The 19,366-nt window shown below is 41.8% G+C and overlaps 1 protein-coding gene across 2 annotated transcripts in view; it reads right to left on the reverse strand.

Moving 5' to 3' along the window:
* DPP4 (dipeptidyl peptidase 4) overlaps positions 1 to 19,366 on the reverse strand; it is an 81,026-nt gene that overhangs the window by 32,224 nt on the left and 29,436 nt on the right. For both annotated transcript variants that reach the window (XM_005676046.3, XM_005676047.3), the window contains exons 6-11: positions 17,524 to 17,576; positions 17,338 to 17,410; positions 16,421 to 16,541; positions 11,817 to 11,977; positions 10,285 to 10,397; positions 1,184 to 1,319 (exon numbers count right to left, since the gene is read on the reverse strand). In XM_005676046.3, coding sequence (XP_005676103.1) covers positions 1,184 to 1,319; positions 10,285 to 10,397; positions 11,817 to 11,977; positions 16,421 to 16,541; positions 17,338 to 17,410; positions 17,524 to 17,576 — 657 coding nt within the window. The remainder of the gene's footprint in view (positions 1 to 1,183; positions 1,320 to 10,284; positions 10,398 to 11,816; positions 11,978 to 16,420; positions 16,542 to 17,337; positions 17,411 to 17,523; positions 17,577 to 19,366) is intronic.

The following is a 19,366-nucleotide window of genomic DNA, read 5'->3' on the forward strand; positions in this document are numbered from 1 at the left end:
GCAGTGTCTGGCTACTGTGAGTGTTCACAGTAATGGTAATTATTATTGGTCTTCATAACAATATTCCCCACTAAAAAATAAACATTTTGTGGACAGGAATGCTACCTAATATTTTTTTTCCACCCAGAGCCATGTATAGAACTTGGAACAAAACAGATATTCAATGATTGCTATATACATATGAATGAGTGGATCAAGATACAGGGCCCAAGATTTCTGAGGCAACCCTGCCCTGTGCCTACCCAGAATGAAGTAGGGAGAGGAGGTGTGCAGGCACAGAGCCCATTACCAGAAAAGGGCTCATAGCAGTGTCCTTGGTATATGCCAGAAAACCTCCCCCAGACTGTCCCCTCCTGAGGCTGTTGATCTCTAAGGGGCTTTAAATTTGATCCAAGAGCTGAACCTTGTGGTCTCTGGGCTGGAAAGGCCCCCAGCACTTCAAGGTTGGATTAACACTTGCCTTGATGTTGCCACCCTGTCAGCCTAGAAGTTATCTATTTACTTGCTAAAGCTGTTTACTGCTGAAAAGTAATCATAGTTATAAGTGAAGTGAAGTGAAGTTGCTCAGTCGTGTCCGACTCTTTGCGACCCCATGGACTGTAGCCCACCAGGCTCCTCAGTCCATGGAATTTTCAAGGCAAGATTACTGGAGTGGGTTGCCATTTCCTTCTCCAGCGGATCTTCCCAACCCAGGGATCGAACCCGGGTCTCCTGCACGGCAGGCAGATGCTTTACCGTCTGAGCCACCAGGGAGATCCATCATAGTCATAGGGTGGTTATTAATAATAGGTTTGTGGCCTCTTGATACTTGTTTTGTTTCTTGAACATAAGCAACTTACTTTGCATACTCTGTTTTCTCTATTGAAACACATTTCCTTGACCTTGCAGCCCATGGTTTTCTCAGACTTTGTGAATTTTGACATCAAATTTTCTACCCACCCACCCATATCCCAAGTGATAGTCACCATAACTAAAGTAGAGCAGTGAAAGGAGGTGAAATAGAAGTACCACCAGGTTATCAAATTATCTAAAAGTCAATCAAGACTTATTCACTACCTCAGGGTCAGACACAGTAGAAAGAATAGAAACTCAAACTATATTTCCTGATAGCATTCTTCCTGTTTTCATACAGCCCTCAGATCACATGGAGTTTTGGAAGCGGAATATCCCAATTCAACCTTACCACTGAGGAAATCCATCTTCCCGTGGACCTGTCATAGTCACAGATATCCATGATCGAATAGTTCTGAATCCTGCGGAGCCACTGCAAAGAAATCCTTTCTTCTGTTACCCACGTCACGTCACACAAATAGTGATCCCTGAAAGGAGGGAAGGAAGGAAGGACAGAAGGATGGAAGGAAGGGAGGGTGGGAAGGAGAGAGAGAGAAGCTATTTTCCAGACCTCGGTACAAATAGACATTTTGCTCTGTGAAGTCAATCTTCATGGGAATACAATTTTCAATAGTTGTTGAAACCATGTAACACCATAGCATTTTACCCTTTCTTAGAGCACAAAGTGAAACTTAAATCTGAATGGAAATCAAAATATATCTGACAGGAAGAAGCAGCTAGCATCTCGCAGGGTACCATATGTGACTCACACCATGACTCAGGACTTTGCAAGTCCTCAACTGGCCTTTGGTGGTGCTGGGGTGTCAAGAGGGACCTTTTCCTGTCTCTTTTCTGCTGTCTTGAAGGAGCATGAGAGTGAAGCCAGGGATTCTGGCTGAGATTTGAGTCTTTTCTGATGATTTGATGTGCTTCTCTAGAGAATTCCTGCTAGTAGGTAGAAACTAGAGCTGACCCCTTTCTCAACTTCATTTTCAAAGGAGGAGAAAAATGGACTCATATCTCTGCAAACTTTGAAAATCAAATCATTGTATCATACTAATCTTTTCTCAAGTGTCAAAATATGAATCATGTGAGGAAATTAAGGAAACTTTTGTTATTTTAGCATCAGTTCAGTTCACAAATAGAGATAGCTCGAGCAGTGCAGGCTCCTCCAACACATACCTTTAAGAATTTTTGGAATTACATTTTGAGTGATAGTGAGATGCATGGAATTCATGATTTACTTTTCTGCTAGCCTCCCTAAATATTTGCTTTGGATAATTTATGTTATTTCATTTGCTTCCCACACCCTTGTGTGATTTTGTATGTCTGTTCTTAAATCACTCTTGTCGGGTGTCTGATAAAAACCTTGCTTCCTTTTGTCACAAGGATTCCAAAGGAATCTTTTCTTCCAGCCCCTTCCCATCTGACCCTGTGGCTATATCTGTTCCCCCTAAAATGCTCCTTCTTTACTTCACAGGCTGTCCCTGTCCCCTGCTCTTGTTATTAGGCTCTCTCCCCTGCTTACCTGCAGACTCTTTGAGGGTTCACGGGGTATCTCCAGGGCCTAGCAGACTACCTGGCACAAAACAGGCACTCACGAAAATTCTGTGGATGTGGCACTGAACAGATGGGGTAATCCTGTCCCATCCTCGCCACCTAAATGGCTCTGTCCTTCCTCAGAATTAATAATCACTTCCTGTCTCCGCTCCCTTCACAGACACTGTCTCAAACAACAAATATTTATCAAGCACTTAGGATGGACCAGGTGTTAGATAAAGCACTTTAAATCCTTCGCCTTTATGACGTGGAACGCTCACTGTGTTAATGTGCCCAGAGGTGCCCAGGCCTCCAGGCTGCCCCGCTGCGGGTGGCAGGAGCTGAAAGAAGACTAGAGGCGCCACCCAGCAGCACAGCACCACATTCACACAGAGACTCCTCTCTACTCCAGCCCTTTCTCTTGCTTGTTAAGAACTGCGCCCTCTCCAGTCTGCACGGCTGGTGTCCCATGAACACCCTATGAGGTTTCCCAGCTTTGTCAACCTGCCCTTCAGTTGACATGCTTGAACTTCCTTAGTTGTCGTTGCTGTTTAGTTGTGTCCAGCTCTTTTGTGACCCCCATGAACTATAGCCCACCAGGCCCCTCTGTCCATGGGATTCTCCAGGCAAGAATACTGGAGTGGGTTGCCATTTCCTTCTCCAGGGGATCATCTGACCCAGGGATCGAATTCACATCTCCTCAATTGGCAGGCAACTACTTTACCACTGAGCCACCAGGGAAACCCCTCAGGGTGTTCTTAAATATCCCCTGCCCATGAAGCTGTTTTGAAGACCCTTCCTTCTACATGGCTATCACAGGTCTTGTGCCATTTATCCAAACCCCCAGGCTGCAGAGTCTGAGCTGAATGCTGCTTCTGCTGACCCAGGAGTGAGGGCATCTCATCAAACTCCACTGCACTGAGCCCAAGGCAAAGGAGTTAAATGAGAAAATGGAAAGGCAAATCTATCTTCCTGGGGATAGGGAATAAATACTTGCAAAGGGAATGGAAGAATGACGCGCAAGATAGAAAACAAACATTTTTGAAATTAACTTTCTAGACCAAGGGCCAGAACACTTTTTCAGGAAAGGGCCAGCCAGTAAATATTTCCAATTTTTTTGGCTACGTGCTCTGTGTCACAACAGCTCAGCTCTGCCTTGGCAGCACAAAGCAGCTGGAGACAATATGTAAGGGATGAGTGTGGCTGTGTGCCAACAAGGAGAGGCTGAGATGTGAAGTTCGTGTAAATTTCATGAGTCAGGAAGTATTATTCTTCTAATGATTTTTCTTCCCAACCATTCAAAAATGTGAAAACCGTTCTTATTTGTGGGATCATCCAAAAATGGGTGGGGGCTGGATTAGGCTGGCAGGCCCGGGGGGTGCTAACCCTGGTTCGGTACCAGTAGTTTTTACTATTTTAAGTCAAAACCCCTTTGTAAACTGGATGAAAATCATGTACCTTTCTCTAGAGAGAAAAAGCTTCCCCACACACATGCACATGTTTTCCATGGGTTCCATGGGCATCAATAAGGATAGTGGACTCCAGAAATGAACAGCCCTCCTCTTTTCTAAAGTGGCCTGGTAGGAGAAAGGGGCAGGTGAGGTGGAAGAAAACCCTGTAACATGATTAGTGGGTCTCCTGCTACTATAAATTTATCTACTGAAAGCCACAAATTATGCTTCAGGTTCAGCATTCAGCCATATAAAAATAACTTTTCTCCATTTGAAAACATTGAGCAACAGAATTTGGGAAGTCTGCCAGGAAACTCACATGCATCTGGCATCTTCCCTGCCTGTTTCTAGATCAAAGGTTCCTGAACCTGTATCTTCAACTACCTTTGTCACTCTTCATAGCCCAAGATGTACTCTGTACCCTGTGAGGGCTCCATAAATGAGGTTCACCAGTGCCGCGGACAGTAAATTCTGAATTCACATATAAACACACTTCTCTTTAATCATGGTTTCTCCTTAGGATCTGGAATTTAGGGGAGATGGAATGAGGGTGCATAATCCACCCCTGATCTGTGATCATGCCAGGCCACGATGTCAGTGAGTCATGAAAAAGACATAAGGAAACCAATGGCTTAATTGTACTTTCTACAGGAAGATTTAAGCCCCCACTCAAGGTCAGAAAAATCCAACAAGCAGGATCATCACCTACACTTTGCCCTTGGTGCCAACTGTATTCTGTAAAAACAGACTGGTCATAGGGGTTGGGAGAGGGGTGGAAGAGTGACCAGACACTGTACAGGCAGCCTGGTATCCCCATGAACTGCTGACTGCCTATCCCAGGCTAGACATAGTGATTCAACCAGCTCTTCTAACTTCTGGAACAGAATTAGCCCAAGACGAATACGGTTGATTTTACTACTAAAGCACTGAAGTAATTTCTGGACACAAGGAGAGTTCAAACCCATGTGGAGCCCACTCTGTGCTAGGAACTGGCCTAAGTGCTGACATAAAACTCATGACCACCTTATGAGGAACGTCAGAGTTCTTGTTTTGCAGACAAATAAACAGAAGTGTGGGGAGGTTAGGTAATTCATCCAAGGTCATCCGCTGGACAGGACTGGAGTCAGTATTAAAAATAAGCAGTTGGCTTCAGATTTCCTGCTACAAGTAACTCCCTCGGTAGAATCTCCACCCATTCCTCTGGTAAACATTGCTGGTTGGTTTCACTCTCTTAATTCTTTTCTGGATAAAACTCCTCACTCTATGAAATCTAATTATTCCTCGAGAGTGTGTATAGACGGAATAACTGAATATTACAAAGCAAATCCTATTTAAATGTGCAAGGAGAGACTTGCCTTTGAAAGCACATGACAGGGAATCCCTTTGTTAAGTGGCTGTTGCCTTTCAAAGAGGAAGCATGTAATAAATGTCTGTTGTGTGATATTAAGTCCCCTAATTTGTGTAAATGTTTCTTTTGGTATGTTAAAGATACTTAAAATAAAGTACTTATTAACTGGAAAGAATATTGGAAAGAATACCACTTCTAAGAGCCAAGACCCTGGTACTGGGAAAGATTGAGGGCAGGAGAAGGCGACCACAGAGGATGAGATGGTTGGATGACATCACTGACTTAATGGACATGAGTTTGAACAAGCTCTGGGAGATGATGAGGGGCAGGGAAGCCTAGTGTGCTTCAGTCCCTGAGGCTGCAAAGTGTAGGACACGACTTAGTGACTGAGCAACAGCACTAAAAGCAACTGCAGGTAGTAGAGTGATTAACTCAGTGAATCACTGGAGCGGGCATCCCGCCAGTGCTGGCCACAGGTTCCATGCCACCCTCTGCTCTGACAGCAATGCCAGCCCTCCCGGGTCCACTGGCAGATTGCTGAGGACCAGAATGATGGAGGTGAGATGGAGCAGAGCTGAGATGCAGAGCCCAGGGCATGTGAACTCCTAAAGTGCCTCCTTTCTTGCATACATTGCAGCATATTTCAGTCCAGTTCACTGACCTCCAGAGTGAAAATCCCAGATCCTGAAGGTCCCCACTTTATAGAACAAGGGTCATCAACTGTCCAGAGGAGACACAAAGGCTGTATAAACTCCTATCTCCGCCCAACACAAAGTCAGCTCAACCATCCATCTGTACACGAACTTATCTATTCACTTATTCTACATGTATTGATTAGGCACTTGCTATATGCCAGGCACCCTTCAAGGTGCATGTGTGCTAAGTCATTTCAGTCATGTATGATTCTATGTGATCCTGTGGACCGTAACCCGCCAGGCTCCTCTGTCCATGGGATTCACCAGGCATGAATACTGTAGTGGGTTGCCATGCCCTCCTCCAGGGAATCAAACACATCTCTTATGTCTCCTGCATTGGCAGGCAGGTTCTTTACCACTAGCACCACCTGGGGAGCCCCACTTCAAAGCACTGGAGATATTATTGTAGGATTGGCCCAACCCTACCTATAAACTTATCCTGTTTCAGTCCAGTCATGTGAAGCACTTGTCTAAGTAAAAGTTAGGAGACTTACAATTTTACATTATCTGCTATTTTCTCCCAAATATTTTGAGCTCTCAAGTTCCCAACACAGGACTTCCTTGGTGGTGCAGATCTGCCTGTCAGTGCAGGGGACTCGGGTTTGATTCCCTGGTCTGGGAAGATCCCACATGTAGAGAAGCAACTAAGCCCGTGCACCACAGCTACTGAGCCTGTGCTCAGCAACAAGAGAAACCACTGCAATGAGAAGCCCGCACACCGCTACCAAGAGGAGACCCCACTTGCCGCAACACTGAACAAAGATCCAGCACAATCAAAAATAAATAAATAAATAAGAAATAAAGAAAAAAATTCCCAACATAGGCAGTCAATGCAAACGAACAGTTTAATCTGATCAACTTGAACTTTTAATTCATTGAGGGCAGCCACTGGAGGAGTGGCTGGTTCTCACTGGCTGTCAGAGGAGCCCCGTCTAACAAACGAGCCTAATCTTCCTGTAGGATTTCAGCTGCTGGGAGCTCTATGATGAAAGGATGAGGCCTAGAAAGAAAATCAGTAATGGGCGCGGGCAGAGAGGGGCCTCACTCCAGGAGTGAGTGAATTACCATGTGACACCATAGAAGCTGCGAGGCAGCTGAAGAGGCATATGTTGCCTGGATGCACTTGACCCTGCTGATCTTCCCAGGAGGCCAGAAAATGGAGCATCACTGTGTACTAGAACATTTTTCACCAGAGGGACCTCAAGCCTGGTTTTAGAAAAGCTGCAGCTGTACTGATGCTAACAGAGACCAGAGCTGGATTTGCAATTTCATACATAGCACAGTCCTGTAGCATTTCCAAAAACGCTTCTTCGGTTGAAATGCATTCCACAGAAAATACCCACAGTGAGTGAGGCAGCCCTCACTGTGAGAGCAGCATAGAGAACTAAGAAGAACAGAGACTTAAGGATTCATTCATATACGGTGTAAACAAATCCTTAAACTGCCTAAGTTTCCTGAGCTCTGAAATTCACAACTAGGCCTCAGAAAGTGGTTTCTAAGTAGGCAAATGCCATCTCTTCATCTGGGAAATAGCTGTGAAAATGATACCATAGACAGCAGCACGTGGGTAATAAATGAGACAATGTGAGCAGAGCACCAAGCACAATCCCTGACCAATACATCTTAATTACAGTATTCACTCTGGCTGGCAGACGGGGGCCTCTGTCCTGTTCCCAGCTCCCAAGCCAACTTGCTGTGTGACCTTGAGCAAATGTATTTACCTCTTTCAGCCTCAGACCTCTCATCTGTGCCTCACAGTGGTATTCTGAGGGCTTCTGGAACAACGATGGGTTCTGCTATTCTGAGACTCCTAGGGGAAGGAGAGGGCACGGGGATTGGGCCTGTAACCCAAGCAGCCGCCTGCCATTTGCTTAGTGGCACCATGCCTCTGTGTTTTATCTCACTTGCACCAGGGTTGCTGGGTCCTTAAAAACATTTGTGAGATCCAAAGCCCCTTCCTGGGCAGTCCTGAGCTTTCCCATGCGCGGCCATCCTTCTGCTCCAGTGCTCTTCCTCCCCATCATGCCCTGTCCAATCCGCTCATTCTCCATGATGCTTTCTTTGATTCCCAGGGTCACGGAAAACCCATCTCCGCCTCCTCAGAGTGCCTCCTGACTTTTGTTTTTGCCTCTGTCATGGGCATTTGGGGAGTCATTTATTGACGTGGTTTATATCCTCCACCTCATCATAAGTGTTGGAAGGCAGACTCACTCCTATGGACATCCATGAGTGTAAACAGTGAGTGCTTAATTAATGTTGATGGGAGAGATGGCTGGAGGGGATCAAACAGCAGATTTTAGAACCTCCAGGTAAATTTATACGTCCTTGGACAAATTCAGGAAAAAAAAAATAAAACCTTCTAATTCATAATTAATTTTCCCACAGAATAAATAGGTTAATACAGATCTTTTCTAAGCAAGTGAATGAATTAATAACGATAGCGCAAAGCCTCCAGCTTGCCTGATGTAGTCAATGCAGCCCTGAACAGGAAGATGCTTTCCTATTGCTCTGATAATAACTCCAGGCATCTGAGGACACCAGCTGAATCCACAGAGGGCGAGGCACCTCGCAGAGTGCTTACAAGGTCTTTCTTTCAAGTCAGAAAGTTTTGAATACAGACTCCTACTGGGTCATTTTCTAACCTCTAGACCTCATTTTCTTATCTGTATCTGGCATATAATAATAATGATTGGAGGGCTTCTCTGGTGGCTCAGTGGTAGAGAATCCACCTGCCAATGCAGGAGACACAGTTTCAATCACTGGCCTGGGAAGATCCCACAAGCCACGGAGCAACTAAGTCTGAGCACCACAGCTATTGAGCTTGTGCTCTAGAAACTACAAGCCTCAATTACCGAGCTGTTGGGTTGCAGCTACTGAAGCCTGAGCGCCCATAGAGCCCGTGCTCCGCAACAAGAGAAGCTACTGAAATGAGAAACCCAAGCACTGCAACTAGAGACTAGACCCCGCTCGCTGCAACTGGAGAAAAAGCCTGCACACAACAAAGACCCAGCACCGCCCAAAATACATAAATAGAAAAAATTTAAAAACAATTGTTATTATTATTGGAGAGAATTACTAAAGGCTAATAAAATAAAGCCTGTAATGCTCTGTGTCTGGTACCTAGAGAGTGCTCAACAGATGCTAGTCATCATTTAGAAGCAATGGCAAAACCAACATAAATAATGGAAAATAGACAGCAACCTGGTAGCCAAAAGTGTCATGCAATTTAGTGTTTATAGGAAAATAAAGGAAAGGCTGATAATTTCAAACCTCCAAGGATTATTCAAGCAAGACATCTTGAGACACATCAGTATCATGGGGTGGCAGTGTTCCCTAAAATTAATCCACAGTTTCCCTGAATTTGTCTAGGCCTCACCAGGCCCTGCAAAGACTCATGTGACCTGACCTTCCTCCCATACTCCCCTCTCCACTCAGAGGCTCTGGGATCTGTGGCTCCTTGCAGGGCCTCTGCAGTGCCACGCATGCTCCCTCTGTAGGGACTTTGCACCTGCTCTTCCTCTGCCTGGCCACTGCTCCTCCAACTCTCCATGTGGCAGGATCTCCCCTTCTTCCTCCACATCACTTCTCACAGGCATCTCATTAGAGAGATCTTCCCTGACCTCCCCCTACCATCACCATCACGCCTCCCCTCCTTTGATTGTCTTCACATTTCACTGCCTCACATTTAACTTTATTTGTTTACCTGGTTGTTCGTCTCCCCTGCCTTGAGTGTAGGCTCCATGATACCAGAGACTCTGACTGCCCTATTCATTCTGCAAGCCCACCCCTAGAGCCCTGTCCGGCATGAAGACTTGAAGTTTGTACTCAGTGAAGAGTGTAGGGTCAGACCACCCAAGATGACTGTTCTCTTGCTGTCTGTACATCTCCTGCTGGACCAGAGCCTGCTCCACTTACACCCTACTCACCTGACTGACATTCCTACATACTTGCTCCAGGCCCCAGCTAGTGACTGTTCTTATGAAAGGGGCGGTGAGGGGCATGCCCCTCTGCTGGTTTCCATGGTAACTAACACGACAAGCTGACATAATTCCTCCTATAACTGGCAATCTCCCCTTCCCCTCTGGGAGCAAAGCCTGCTGCCATGTCCTGTCATGTCACCAGAGCACATGGTGAGATGTTGCTCCAGGACCTTGCTTCAGACATGTAGATCTCCATTAAACCACTGATGTCTCTGTTGCTGACACTGGGCTCTGTCTTTGGTCTTCAATGTGGGCAAGCACAGGCCCTGTAGGCCTGTGGGGTATAGCCCAACAGAGTGGTTGAATGGAAGCATGGATGATGGGCCAGGCCAGGTGACACCATGAGATGCTGCCATTGACTCTGTCACTCATTTTGAAAGTGTCCTCCCTGAGAACTGTGGAATTGTTTACAGCATGAGCATTTGGGTCAAGAGTCTTACCCTATTAACACAGAACCAGGAGGAACAATTTGTTGGGAAGTTGCATTAATGTTCGGGCTGAGACTGCTGATATTTACAACAAAGAACTTTATAGTTGGATTCACAGCTCCTGCCTAGGAAAAAAAATCACAGAATTGGTATTAATAATAATAAAAAAAGATATAATATCATTGCACAAATTTAAAGCTATACAAAAATGGCTAAATTATGCCCATAAAATCATAACCAGACACTTTTAAATATTTTAATGCAGATAAAATAAACTTAAAGGAGAGTCATGACATGCAACCTTCTCAAATTCAGGCAGAAATACATAAATGGCTCCCCCTTAAGTAATGAATATTCATAATTTATGTACTTCAAGCAAAAAAGGATAAACTTGTTAAAATCAATTATTTTAATCTATAAATATAGCTTGACTCCAGAAAACAAGATTGATGGCTAACCACTAGGAAGAATACCTGGGTTCAGCCAAAGATACAATCCACTAGTAAAATCAGTTTACCTGAGCCCAGAGCCAAAATGCTAATTAGGAAGCCAACATTTCCATTCCAAATTCAGGTTCAGTACTTTGGAGCTTTACAGTCAATATTGTGACAGAAATCTATAAAATTATTTTATATGTACACATAGATTTTCAATTGACAAATTAGAAATAATACATTATTTTTAGTGAGAAGGTTCTATGATTTTTTTTTGCCAGTTTACTCTTCAAAAAATAACATTCCACTGAAAATACATTCCCATATTTAGTCTCCGATTTTTTTTTCTCTTAACTTCCTCTGTCTTCCTAAAATGGCAGCTCTTCATAAAGCAAATTGAACAGTGAGTTGGTAAAAATAAAAATCCCTTTCCCCAAATTGCTTACAGCAAAAACACTTCACTATTAGATTTTCCTATAAAAAATAATGTGGCCACTATTTTTATGACACTAGTGAAGAATCCTGGTCCCTTCCTAAATCTCCCTCTTCCTTGGCTTAATAAAGCTCTTCAGTTTTCATAAACATGCATCCTGGAGAGAGAAACGGTCTTGAAAACCAAGACGTGACACTATTATCCCAAATGTGGGACGTGTGAAATTTACATCAATGCCAAATTTATCACAGAACTACTAAAACTAGTCATGTATCTGTTAGTTAGTAATACAACCTGATATATAAGCATGCTTTTCCACTTTATCTAGGGCACAATCCAACTTCTGCAAATGAGATGAGCTTCTGATTCAATTACAGCCTCTCTTTTCCTCCATTCAAATATTTTCATTCCCCCTGCTTCTTTCAAAAGCATTTTCCCCATCTTTTTCGGCTTGTCATTCCTCAAAGTTTTTGGAGAAATTACAAAACCTTAAATCACACTCTTTCCTGGGATAATAAAAATACTTTAAAATTGCCAGATGCTGTTGACTTCAGCAAGAGTAATCACAGCAAGCTGTTGAAGAGAGACTGACAATATTTTCATTAGCAGGAAAGGATTAAATGAAACCATTCTCTTCCCATCAAATCACGGAATCGCTTTATGAACAGAGCACAGACCTTTGGATATGGAATCTTCACGGTCTTTGGATATTGCAGTGACTCATCGGAGTAGAAGGAGTATTCAATCAGCGGGACTTCTGTGTCGTTAAACTGGGCATATGCTAAAAAAGTGCTGTTTGGAGACCACCACAGAGCAGAATAAGCACTGAAGACTTCCTCTGCAAAAAGACAGAAATTGTTCCGTTACAAGAAGTAACTGATAAATTGGCTTTGGCATTCAAAATATTGTTCTCATTAGCTTTAGTAATTACAGTAGAGTTCAACTAATGAACCACTTTGCATTTGCTGGGCTTCCAAAATCAGAGTAATACAAATGAATAAAAATAAAATCTTCAAGGATAGAGCTGGATTGTAAAAATAAGTAACCCATTGGACCATTTTTGAATATTTTAGCACACAATATTTAATATAAACTCTACATTTTTTCTTTATCTTACAATCCTCTAAATTTATGCCACAAAATATACTAAAAGTAAATCTCACATAAGGGGCTGATTCTCCTTTCTAATTTTCAAACAGTCAACAGTTTGTACCCATTCTGCAGGATACCGGGGGGCAGTATGTGGCTCCAGGCTATCAAACCTATATGATGCCCAGAGTTTACTCCTCTTGGCACAAAAGATGTGGAAAGGATGGATTTAGAATGGCAAGGAGCTCCATGAGACTCCTACCAAGGAGCTCCTCCTTTGCCTAGAAACTGAGAACTCTCTTGGATTAACACTTTCCTCTGGTGTAAGAGACATGGGTTCGATCTCTGGGTTGGGAAGACCCCCTGGAAATGGAAATGGCAACCCATTCCAGTATTCTTGCCTGGAGAATCCCATGGACTGAGGAGCCTGATGGGCTACAGTCCATCGGGTTACAGGGAGTTAGACAGTTTTTTTTCCCCCCTGCTTTCCTGAACAGTGTTGGACTCATCCTCAATCTCTGGCAAAAGTAGCTCTTTCCTATGTTTATTATGGAGTCAATTCATGGGACTTCCAATCTCTGGCTCTTAAAATGCCAAAACCTCTTTCATCAACTGGGAAGAGAGGATTCAAGTGGATTTGATGGAGCCTTCCAGTCCTTTATGCAGAGTTAATCTACGCGTTTCATATTCTGTTGCGAGTGTAAAGGTAAAAGCAAAAGCATAAAAACTTGAATCTTAGAATTAGGAAATCATTTTATCCCACTTTTCTGATTTTCACAGCCTCCTGACAAAAGTTTATTTTCCAGATGCTTATTTTCAGTAACAGTGATAAAAGTAATAGTAGTTACAGTAATAATGATAATGATAAAATATAATCATTATAAGGATGAGCAGCTGACATTTGATGTCTGCTGTCCACGCACTAGACACTGATATCTGACATCTATTATTTCACTTAATCCTCATAATACTTCATTGTGCAGGTGAGCATAGAAAAGCAGCTAAGAGTAAGTCATTTGCTTGGGAGCACATGACCAATAGTTGTTAGAATCAAGAATGAATCCAGATTTTCCTCTTTGGAATTCATGTTCCACTGTTCATTCCTGCCTATTTCAGCACTTCTAGTAACAGAAAACCTTCTACTTGATCAGGCAGCTTGCTCCTCCTTTGGCTGCTTTATACCTATATCATTGAGTCACACTTATGCAGCAATTTAGAATTTACAAAACACTTATCTAATTGAACCCTAGGTGACTCTATTCATAGACTATTTTGCTGAGAGGACAACCAAGGTTTAGAGAGAGTGAGTGAATTGCCAGAGACAAGAACACAGGTCTTGTGACTACAACCTAAGGGGATTTCCCAGTAAAAAGGTCTTCTTCATACACCAAATTGATGTCTCATTCCCTGTGGCTTCTGCTCATCGGTTCTAATCTCAGATCAAGATGAAATTACATAAAATGAATACAGTGACAGCAAGGTAATGGTTTGTAAAGTCACATTTAAGTACAAGTGGCAGGAAGAGTTAAATGTTTTGAATTAGTAGTTGTTTAGAATACTGAACTCTCCCTTTCTCTCCTTCATTCTTTATTTTTCTTTTCTATTATGGTTTATCACAGGATATTGAATATGATTTCCTATGCTATACAGTAAGATCTTATTGTTTATCCATTCTGTATATAATAGTTTGTATCTGCTAATCCCAAACTCCCAGTCCCTTCCTCCCCACCCCCACCCCAACTTTGGCAACCGCAAGTCTTTTCTCTATGTCTGTGAGTCTCTTTCTGTTTCATAGATAAGTTCATTTGAGTCATATTTGGATTCCACATGTAAGTGATATCATATGGTACTTATTGTCTCTTTCTGACTTAGGAGAATACTGAACACATTTTTCCATAACAATGTATGTGTCAAAACAATTATTATAAAACTAGTCTGATCAAACTCAAAGTCCTAAGAATACAGGGATCAAGGGTAGGGAGAAAGAAGAACAATGAAGGAAAGAAAAGATTTCCAGCCCTACCTGAACTGGCTGTGAGCACCCCCTTACACACTATCCTGTGATGCCTCCCATCCCACACAGCCCCCATCTTGCCACTCTGAGTTTCCTTAGGCACCATTGGGACCTAGTTTCCTCCCTCTAACTGGATTGCTCCACGACAATTATTTGCAGGCTTCTTTGTATCTCTCTGGGAACAGCAGTTGAGTAGCATTTGTGTCTGTTTCCCCAGCACCTGGCATAGCAACTTGGTGGTTGACACTCCACGTGAATCACACACCCCCTTGTCAACACTACTGCCCCAGGGGGTAAGGAGTGCTCTTCTTCCCAATTATTTCCTTGCCTATCCCCTCTCCTCTGTGCTCTCATCAAGATGTTCCTTTTCATCTCTGGGTCAGGTAAATAATTTTCATACTCAAAAGTGATTGTCACGTAATTAACTTCATCCTAGAAGACAGAGTACTAAAAAAGAAAGAAAGAAAACATTTATTAACGAAAAGTTGAAGTGCCAGTTACTCAGTTGTCTCTGGCTCTTTGTGATCCCATGGACTGTAGCCTGAGAGGTTCCTGTGTCCATGTAATTGTGCAGGCAAGAATATTGGAGTGGGTAGCCGTCCCCTTCTCCAGGGGAACTTCCCAATCCAGGGATTGAACCCGGATCTCCTACATTGCAGGCAGATTCTTTATCATCTGAGCCACCAGGGAAGCTCTTTGTTAACTAAAGTAAATAATAATCAACTAGAAAATCATGAAATAATGTGAAAACAGAGAAATTAAGAGAGAAAGCTATTTGGGGACCCAGGGTGGGGAGGGGGCTCAAGTTCCAGATTATATGCTCCTCTGTGAGCGTCTGCCCCCAGGGCAACACATGGCCTTGTTTAGATCTTACAGCTTTGTTTGTTCTTTTACTAATGAACCTATGGATTCTCCAAATGCACTTTTTTGATCCCAACAAGTCTTCACGGTTGCAGTGGAGAGGGTGGTCCAACAGGAGGGGACTAAAGTCCCATTTTTAAAGACAGGCCCACATTGGAACTGTTGAAGCCATTCTTCTGCTTGTGAATGGCTTAGTAATGAACAGGCAAGACAAGATTCCTCCAGCTATTATCTACCTTAGAAAGAACCTTAGTGTTGGGATGTATTTATCTTAGAGATGCCCAGCTGTTCCAAGGAAGGGTGGGTCAGAACTCTGGGAAGAGAATTTCTTTATCCAGCTCACGTTGGGGATCCTGAGGTTGTGCTGTGCTGTTCAACAAGTGTTAAAGATGCTTTTTAATATCTAAGTGACAAGTGTTAGTAAATTTTATTATAAGTTTTAATCTAACACTTGTTTCTGGTTTGTGGGAATTTATTTTTCTTTTAAAGCGTTTCCTGTTGTTCTTACAATGTTATCCACTTGATTGAACTCAACTTGAACTTGTAAGAACCAAAATTGAGCCATGAAGAAAAACTAACTTTTTTTTAAGTATAGAGAAGAAATAACAGGTTAAAAAAAAAGGGATGAGTCTTTAATAAGCATTATGCAATCTTGTAAAGGGTTTGGAATAGCCTCAAAATGCCTTTTTACCTTGGCAACTAGAGACACGAATGCTATTTTCCTAATATTTTGTAAAACTCTTTACCCTAAAAGAGAGAATCATTCTTTTTAACATTTTCGGTTCTGTTATTTGAACCCATTTTCCCCCTAAGTCTAATTATTTTTTTTCTTCTTTAAAAAGAGGAAACAATAATTTGTCCAGGTTCAAATGAACCCAAATCCTCTATAAAAGAGGCATGTTCTTTCCCTGGACTCCACAACCTCCAGACAATGTTTTGTCATCTTTTGGAATATTGTTGGAGTTTTTAGTTTTCCTTAGTAACTTCTGGGTTAGGTAGACTTGGTTTGAGAAACATCTGATGTTAATCTGGAGACTTTTATGTCCCAGGAAAGCAGAAAAGCTACCTACACAGACAAGTCAATGGTAGCAGCAGAGCAAAGACAATGGGAGCATTGAAGTGACAGTGAGGACGTAGCAGCAACGTTCACTGTGAAGAAATTCTTGGTCTGGTGCGTGAGTGTAAAAGAGGTTTGATCACCTTTTTAGAATACAACCTATTTTGAATGCCATTGAATTACCCTGTCTTCAAAGACAAGTTTAACTGCCTTTGAAAATGAACAGATTTTCTGATTTGAAAAAGTTTTAACGTCTTTACCTTCATAAACCCAGTCAGTTATTCCATTATAGATTACATCTTTTTTCCCAGTCCATGTGATCCTCTGACTTGGAGAATTTGGTTCATTTTTCACATAAATATCATTGTTCCAAACGTATGCCTAGAAAGATTGGGAAAAAAGATGGATACACAAGATGTTATATTTTATCCTAGAGTTTAAAAAATTTATCTGTTATTTTATCCTCAAATAATATTGGTATGCAAGTGGAATGACTACCTTAGATTATTCCATTTGAGCAGGAGAAAGAGTCATTTACGTTCTTAAATGTATAAGTATGCATGCTATAATACCCAAATAATCCTAAACACACCCTTTATCTACCAAAAAGAAGCAGCCCACAACCACTGCTATTGAATAGCAAAGTGTATGCAAATCCCAGAAGACTGTCCACTTCTGTAGAGTGATATGTGCTTTGCATTTCTCTCTGCAGGGGCTGCGTAGAGAGAAGGCAGCTGCAAGCCCAGAGTCAACTACAGATAAACAGTCTCTCTTCCTGTTTAGATTCTTCAGGATTTCTGACATTCTCCTAAGACTATAGAACATGAAGGTGTATCTATAGTGATACAGAAAAAGTCAAAGAACTAACAGAAAGTGGGAAAGCTTCAAAAAAAAATTACCAAAATAAAACAGAACAAAAAAACAAACAGGGTTAGAATTTGAGTTTAATGAACATTTTGCCAGTAAATAAACAATTTCCTAACAGTAGTTCAGAAACTTTCAGGAATTGTATTAATATTTACTCTGTTAGACTAATAAAATGTTATTTTAGGCAATAATACTCTATGTGATAGTGACTACAGCCTTCCTAAGAATCTGCTCTGTATCAGAGTTAGGAGCTTCTGCAAATGAAAGACTTGAGCCTTTATTTTCCTGAAAAGAAGAGAGACTTACTAACCAACTTATGACCCACTGATGACCATGTGATCCACTGTGTGTTGTTTGGGATTCTCTCTTCTGTAATTAACTGCCTGGAAAAAGATAAAAAGAAGTATTTCCAAGTGGATAAATCACAGTACAATTTCTCTTCTTTTTAATTATTACACTAGAGAAGAATAATTGATTTTGAGAGGAAGTCACTGACCTTTTATTTAAATCATAAATGTCATAGGAAGCTGTGTAGGAATGCCTCCATTGCTACAAAAGAAAATAGACATTTCAGGCTTCTGTGATTCTTGATAGCTTGACCACTCTCACCAGGTGAGAGGTAAAGCCATATAACATTGTGTAATTCTCACATTTTATATCTATAGTTCCCTATCTAGAGTCTTAAAATTTTGGAATTAGAAAGTATCTCAGAAATTATCTAGTACAAACTCCTCTGGATTTCATTTATCATTTATCTCTGGCCTTGCTTCTGCAAAGGACCACAGTGGGCTGACATGCCACTTTCTGTGCAAACATAATTCCCAGAACTTATCACAGTAATGCTAAGTTCATCTGTTTAAAAAAATGCAAATGTTTACTTTTCAGCGATTTTATTGGCAAAATATCTTAAAGATCTCTAATTCTATTGGTGGTAGTGATGAGGAGAGGTGTTTACTCTCCTACACTGATAATGAAAATATAAAGTGCTATAGTTTTCTTGGAAGTCACTTGGCAATGTATATTAAACCACACACATACATATATGTGTGTGTGTATATACACACACATACACTGGAGAAAGGAAAAGCTACCCACAATAGTATTCTGGCCTGGAGAACTGTATAGTCCATTGGGTCACAAACAGTCAGACACAACTGAGTGACTTTCACTTTCACTTTCATACACACACCATTAATATTTTAAATAACCATCTCAAGAAGCTAAAAAATGAAAAGAAAACTAAATTCAAAGAAATTAGAAGAAAAGAAATAATTAAGGTAAAGTGTTAGCTGCTCAGTCATGTCCAACTCTTTGTGACCCCATGAACTGTAGCTCCTCCGTCCATGGGATTTTCCAGGCAAGAATACTGGAGTGGGTTGCCATTTCCTTCTCCAGGGGATCTGCCCAACCCAGAGATTGAACCCAGGTCTCCCGCATTGCACGCAGACTCTACCATCTGAACTACCAGGGAAGCCTAATAAAGGTAAAGGCAGTAATCAAATGGAAGAAAATACAATAGAGAAAAATTTTAAAAAGCTGAAAACTGGTTCTTTGAAGACACTAGTAAAATTACTAACAAAGAGTAAGAAAAAAAGTATGAATGAATGTATCAGAAATTAAAAAACGGGATACCACAACGAGCTCTGCGTATGTCTGTGCTCAGTTGCTCAGTTTTATCTGACTCTTTGCAGCCCCATGGACTGCAGCCTGCCATGTTCCTCCGTCCATGGGATTCTCCAGGCAAGAGTACTGGAGTGGGGTGCCAGTTCCTTCTCCAGGGGATCTTCCTGACCCAGGGATGGAATTTGTGTCTCCTGCACTGCAGGCAGATTCTTTACCACTAGTGCCACCTGGGAAGCCCCACAACAGGCTCCACAGACAAAGATTATAAGAACTTATATTAACTGTGTTTTAGCTATACACTTTTTTAAAGAGTTTTTTGATATGCCATTTTAAAAGTCTTTATTGAATTTGTTACAACACTATTTTTAATGCGTCGGTTTTAGGCTGTGAAGCATGTGGGAATTCTAGCTCCCTGACCAGGGATTGAACACCTGACTGCGCCAGACTGGAAGGTGAAGTCCCAACCACTATACGTTCATCTCTAGGAGTATGGTAGGGAAGACAGACATATAGACAAGTAATTAACAAAAAAAAAAAAACCAAGATATTTTTCTTTGCTTAAGAGAAAAGAAAAAAAATTTTTTTTCCTTGTATACATGATAGGGAAGTTCCTACCTATATGTTTAAAAAGTAAGATAAAAGGACAAATTCCTTGAAAAATCAGTTATTGAAAGTAAGATGAAATTGTGAATCTGAGTAGTTTTACATTTAATAAA

Source organism: Capra hircus, chromosome 2 (assembly GCF_001704415.2).
Source record: "Capra hircus breed San Clemente chromosome 2, ASM170441v1, whole genome shotgun sequence".
Classification (NCBI taxonomy): domain Eukaryota; kingdom Metazoa; phylum Chordata; class Mammalia; order Artiodactyla; family Bovidae; genus Capra; species Capra hircus.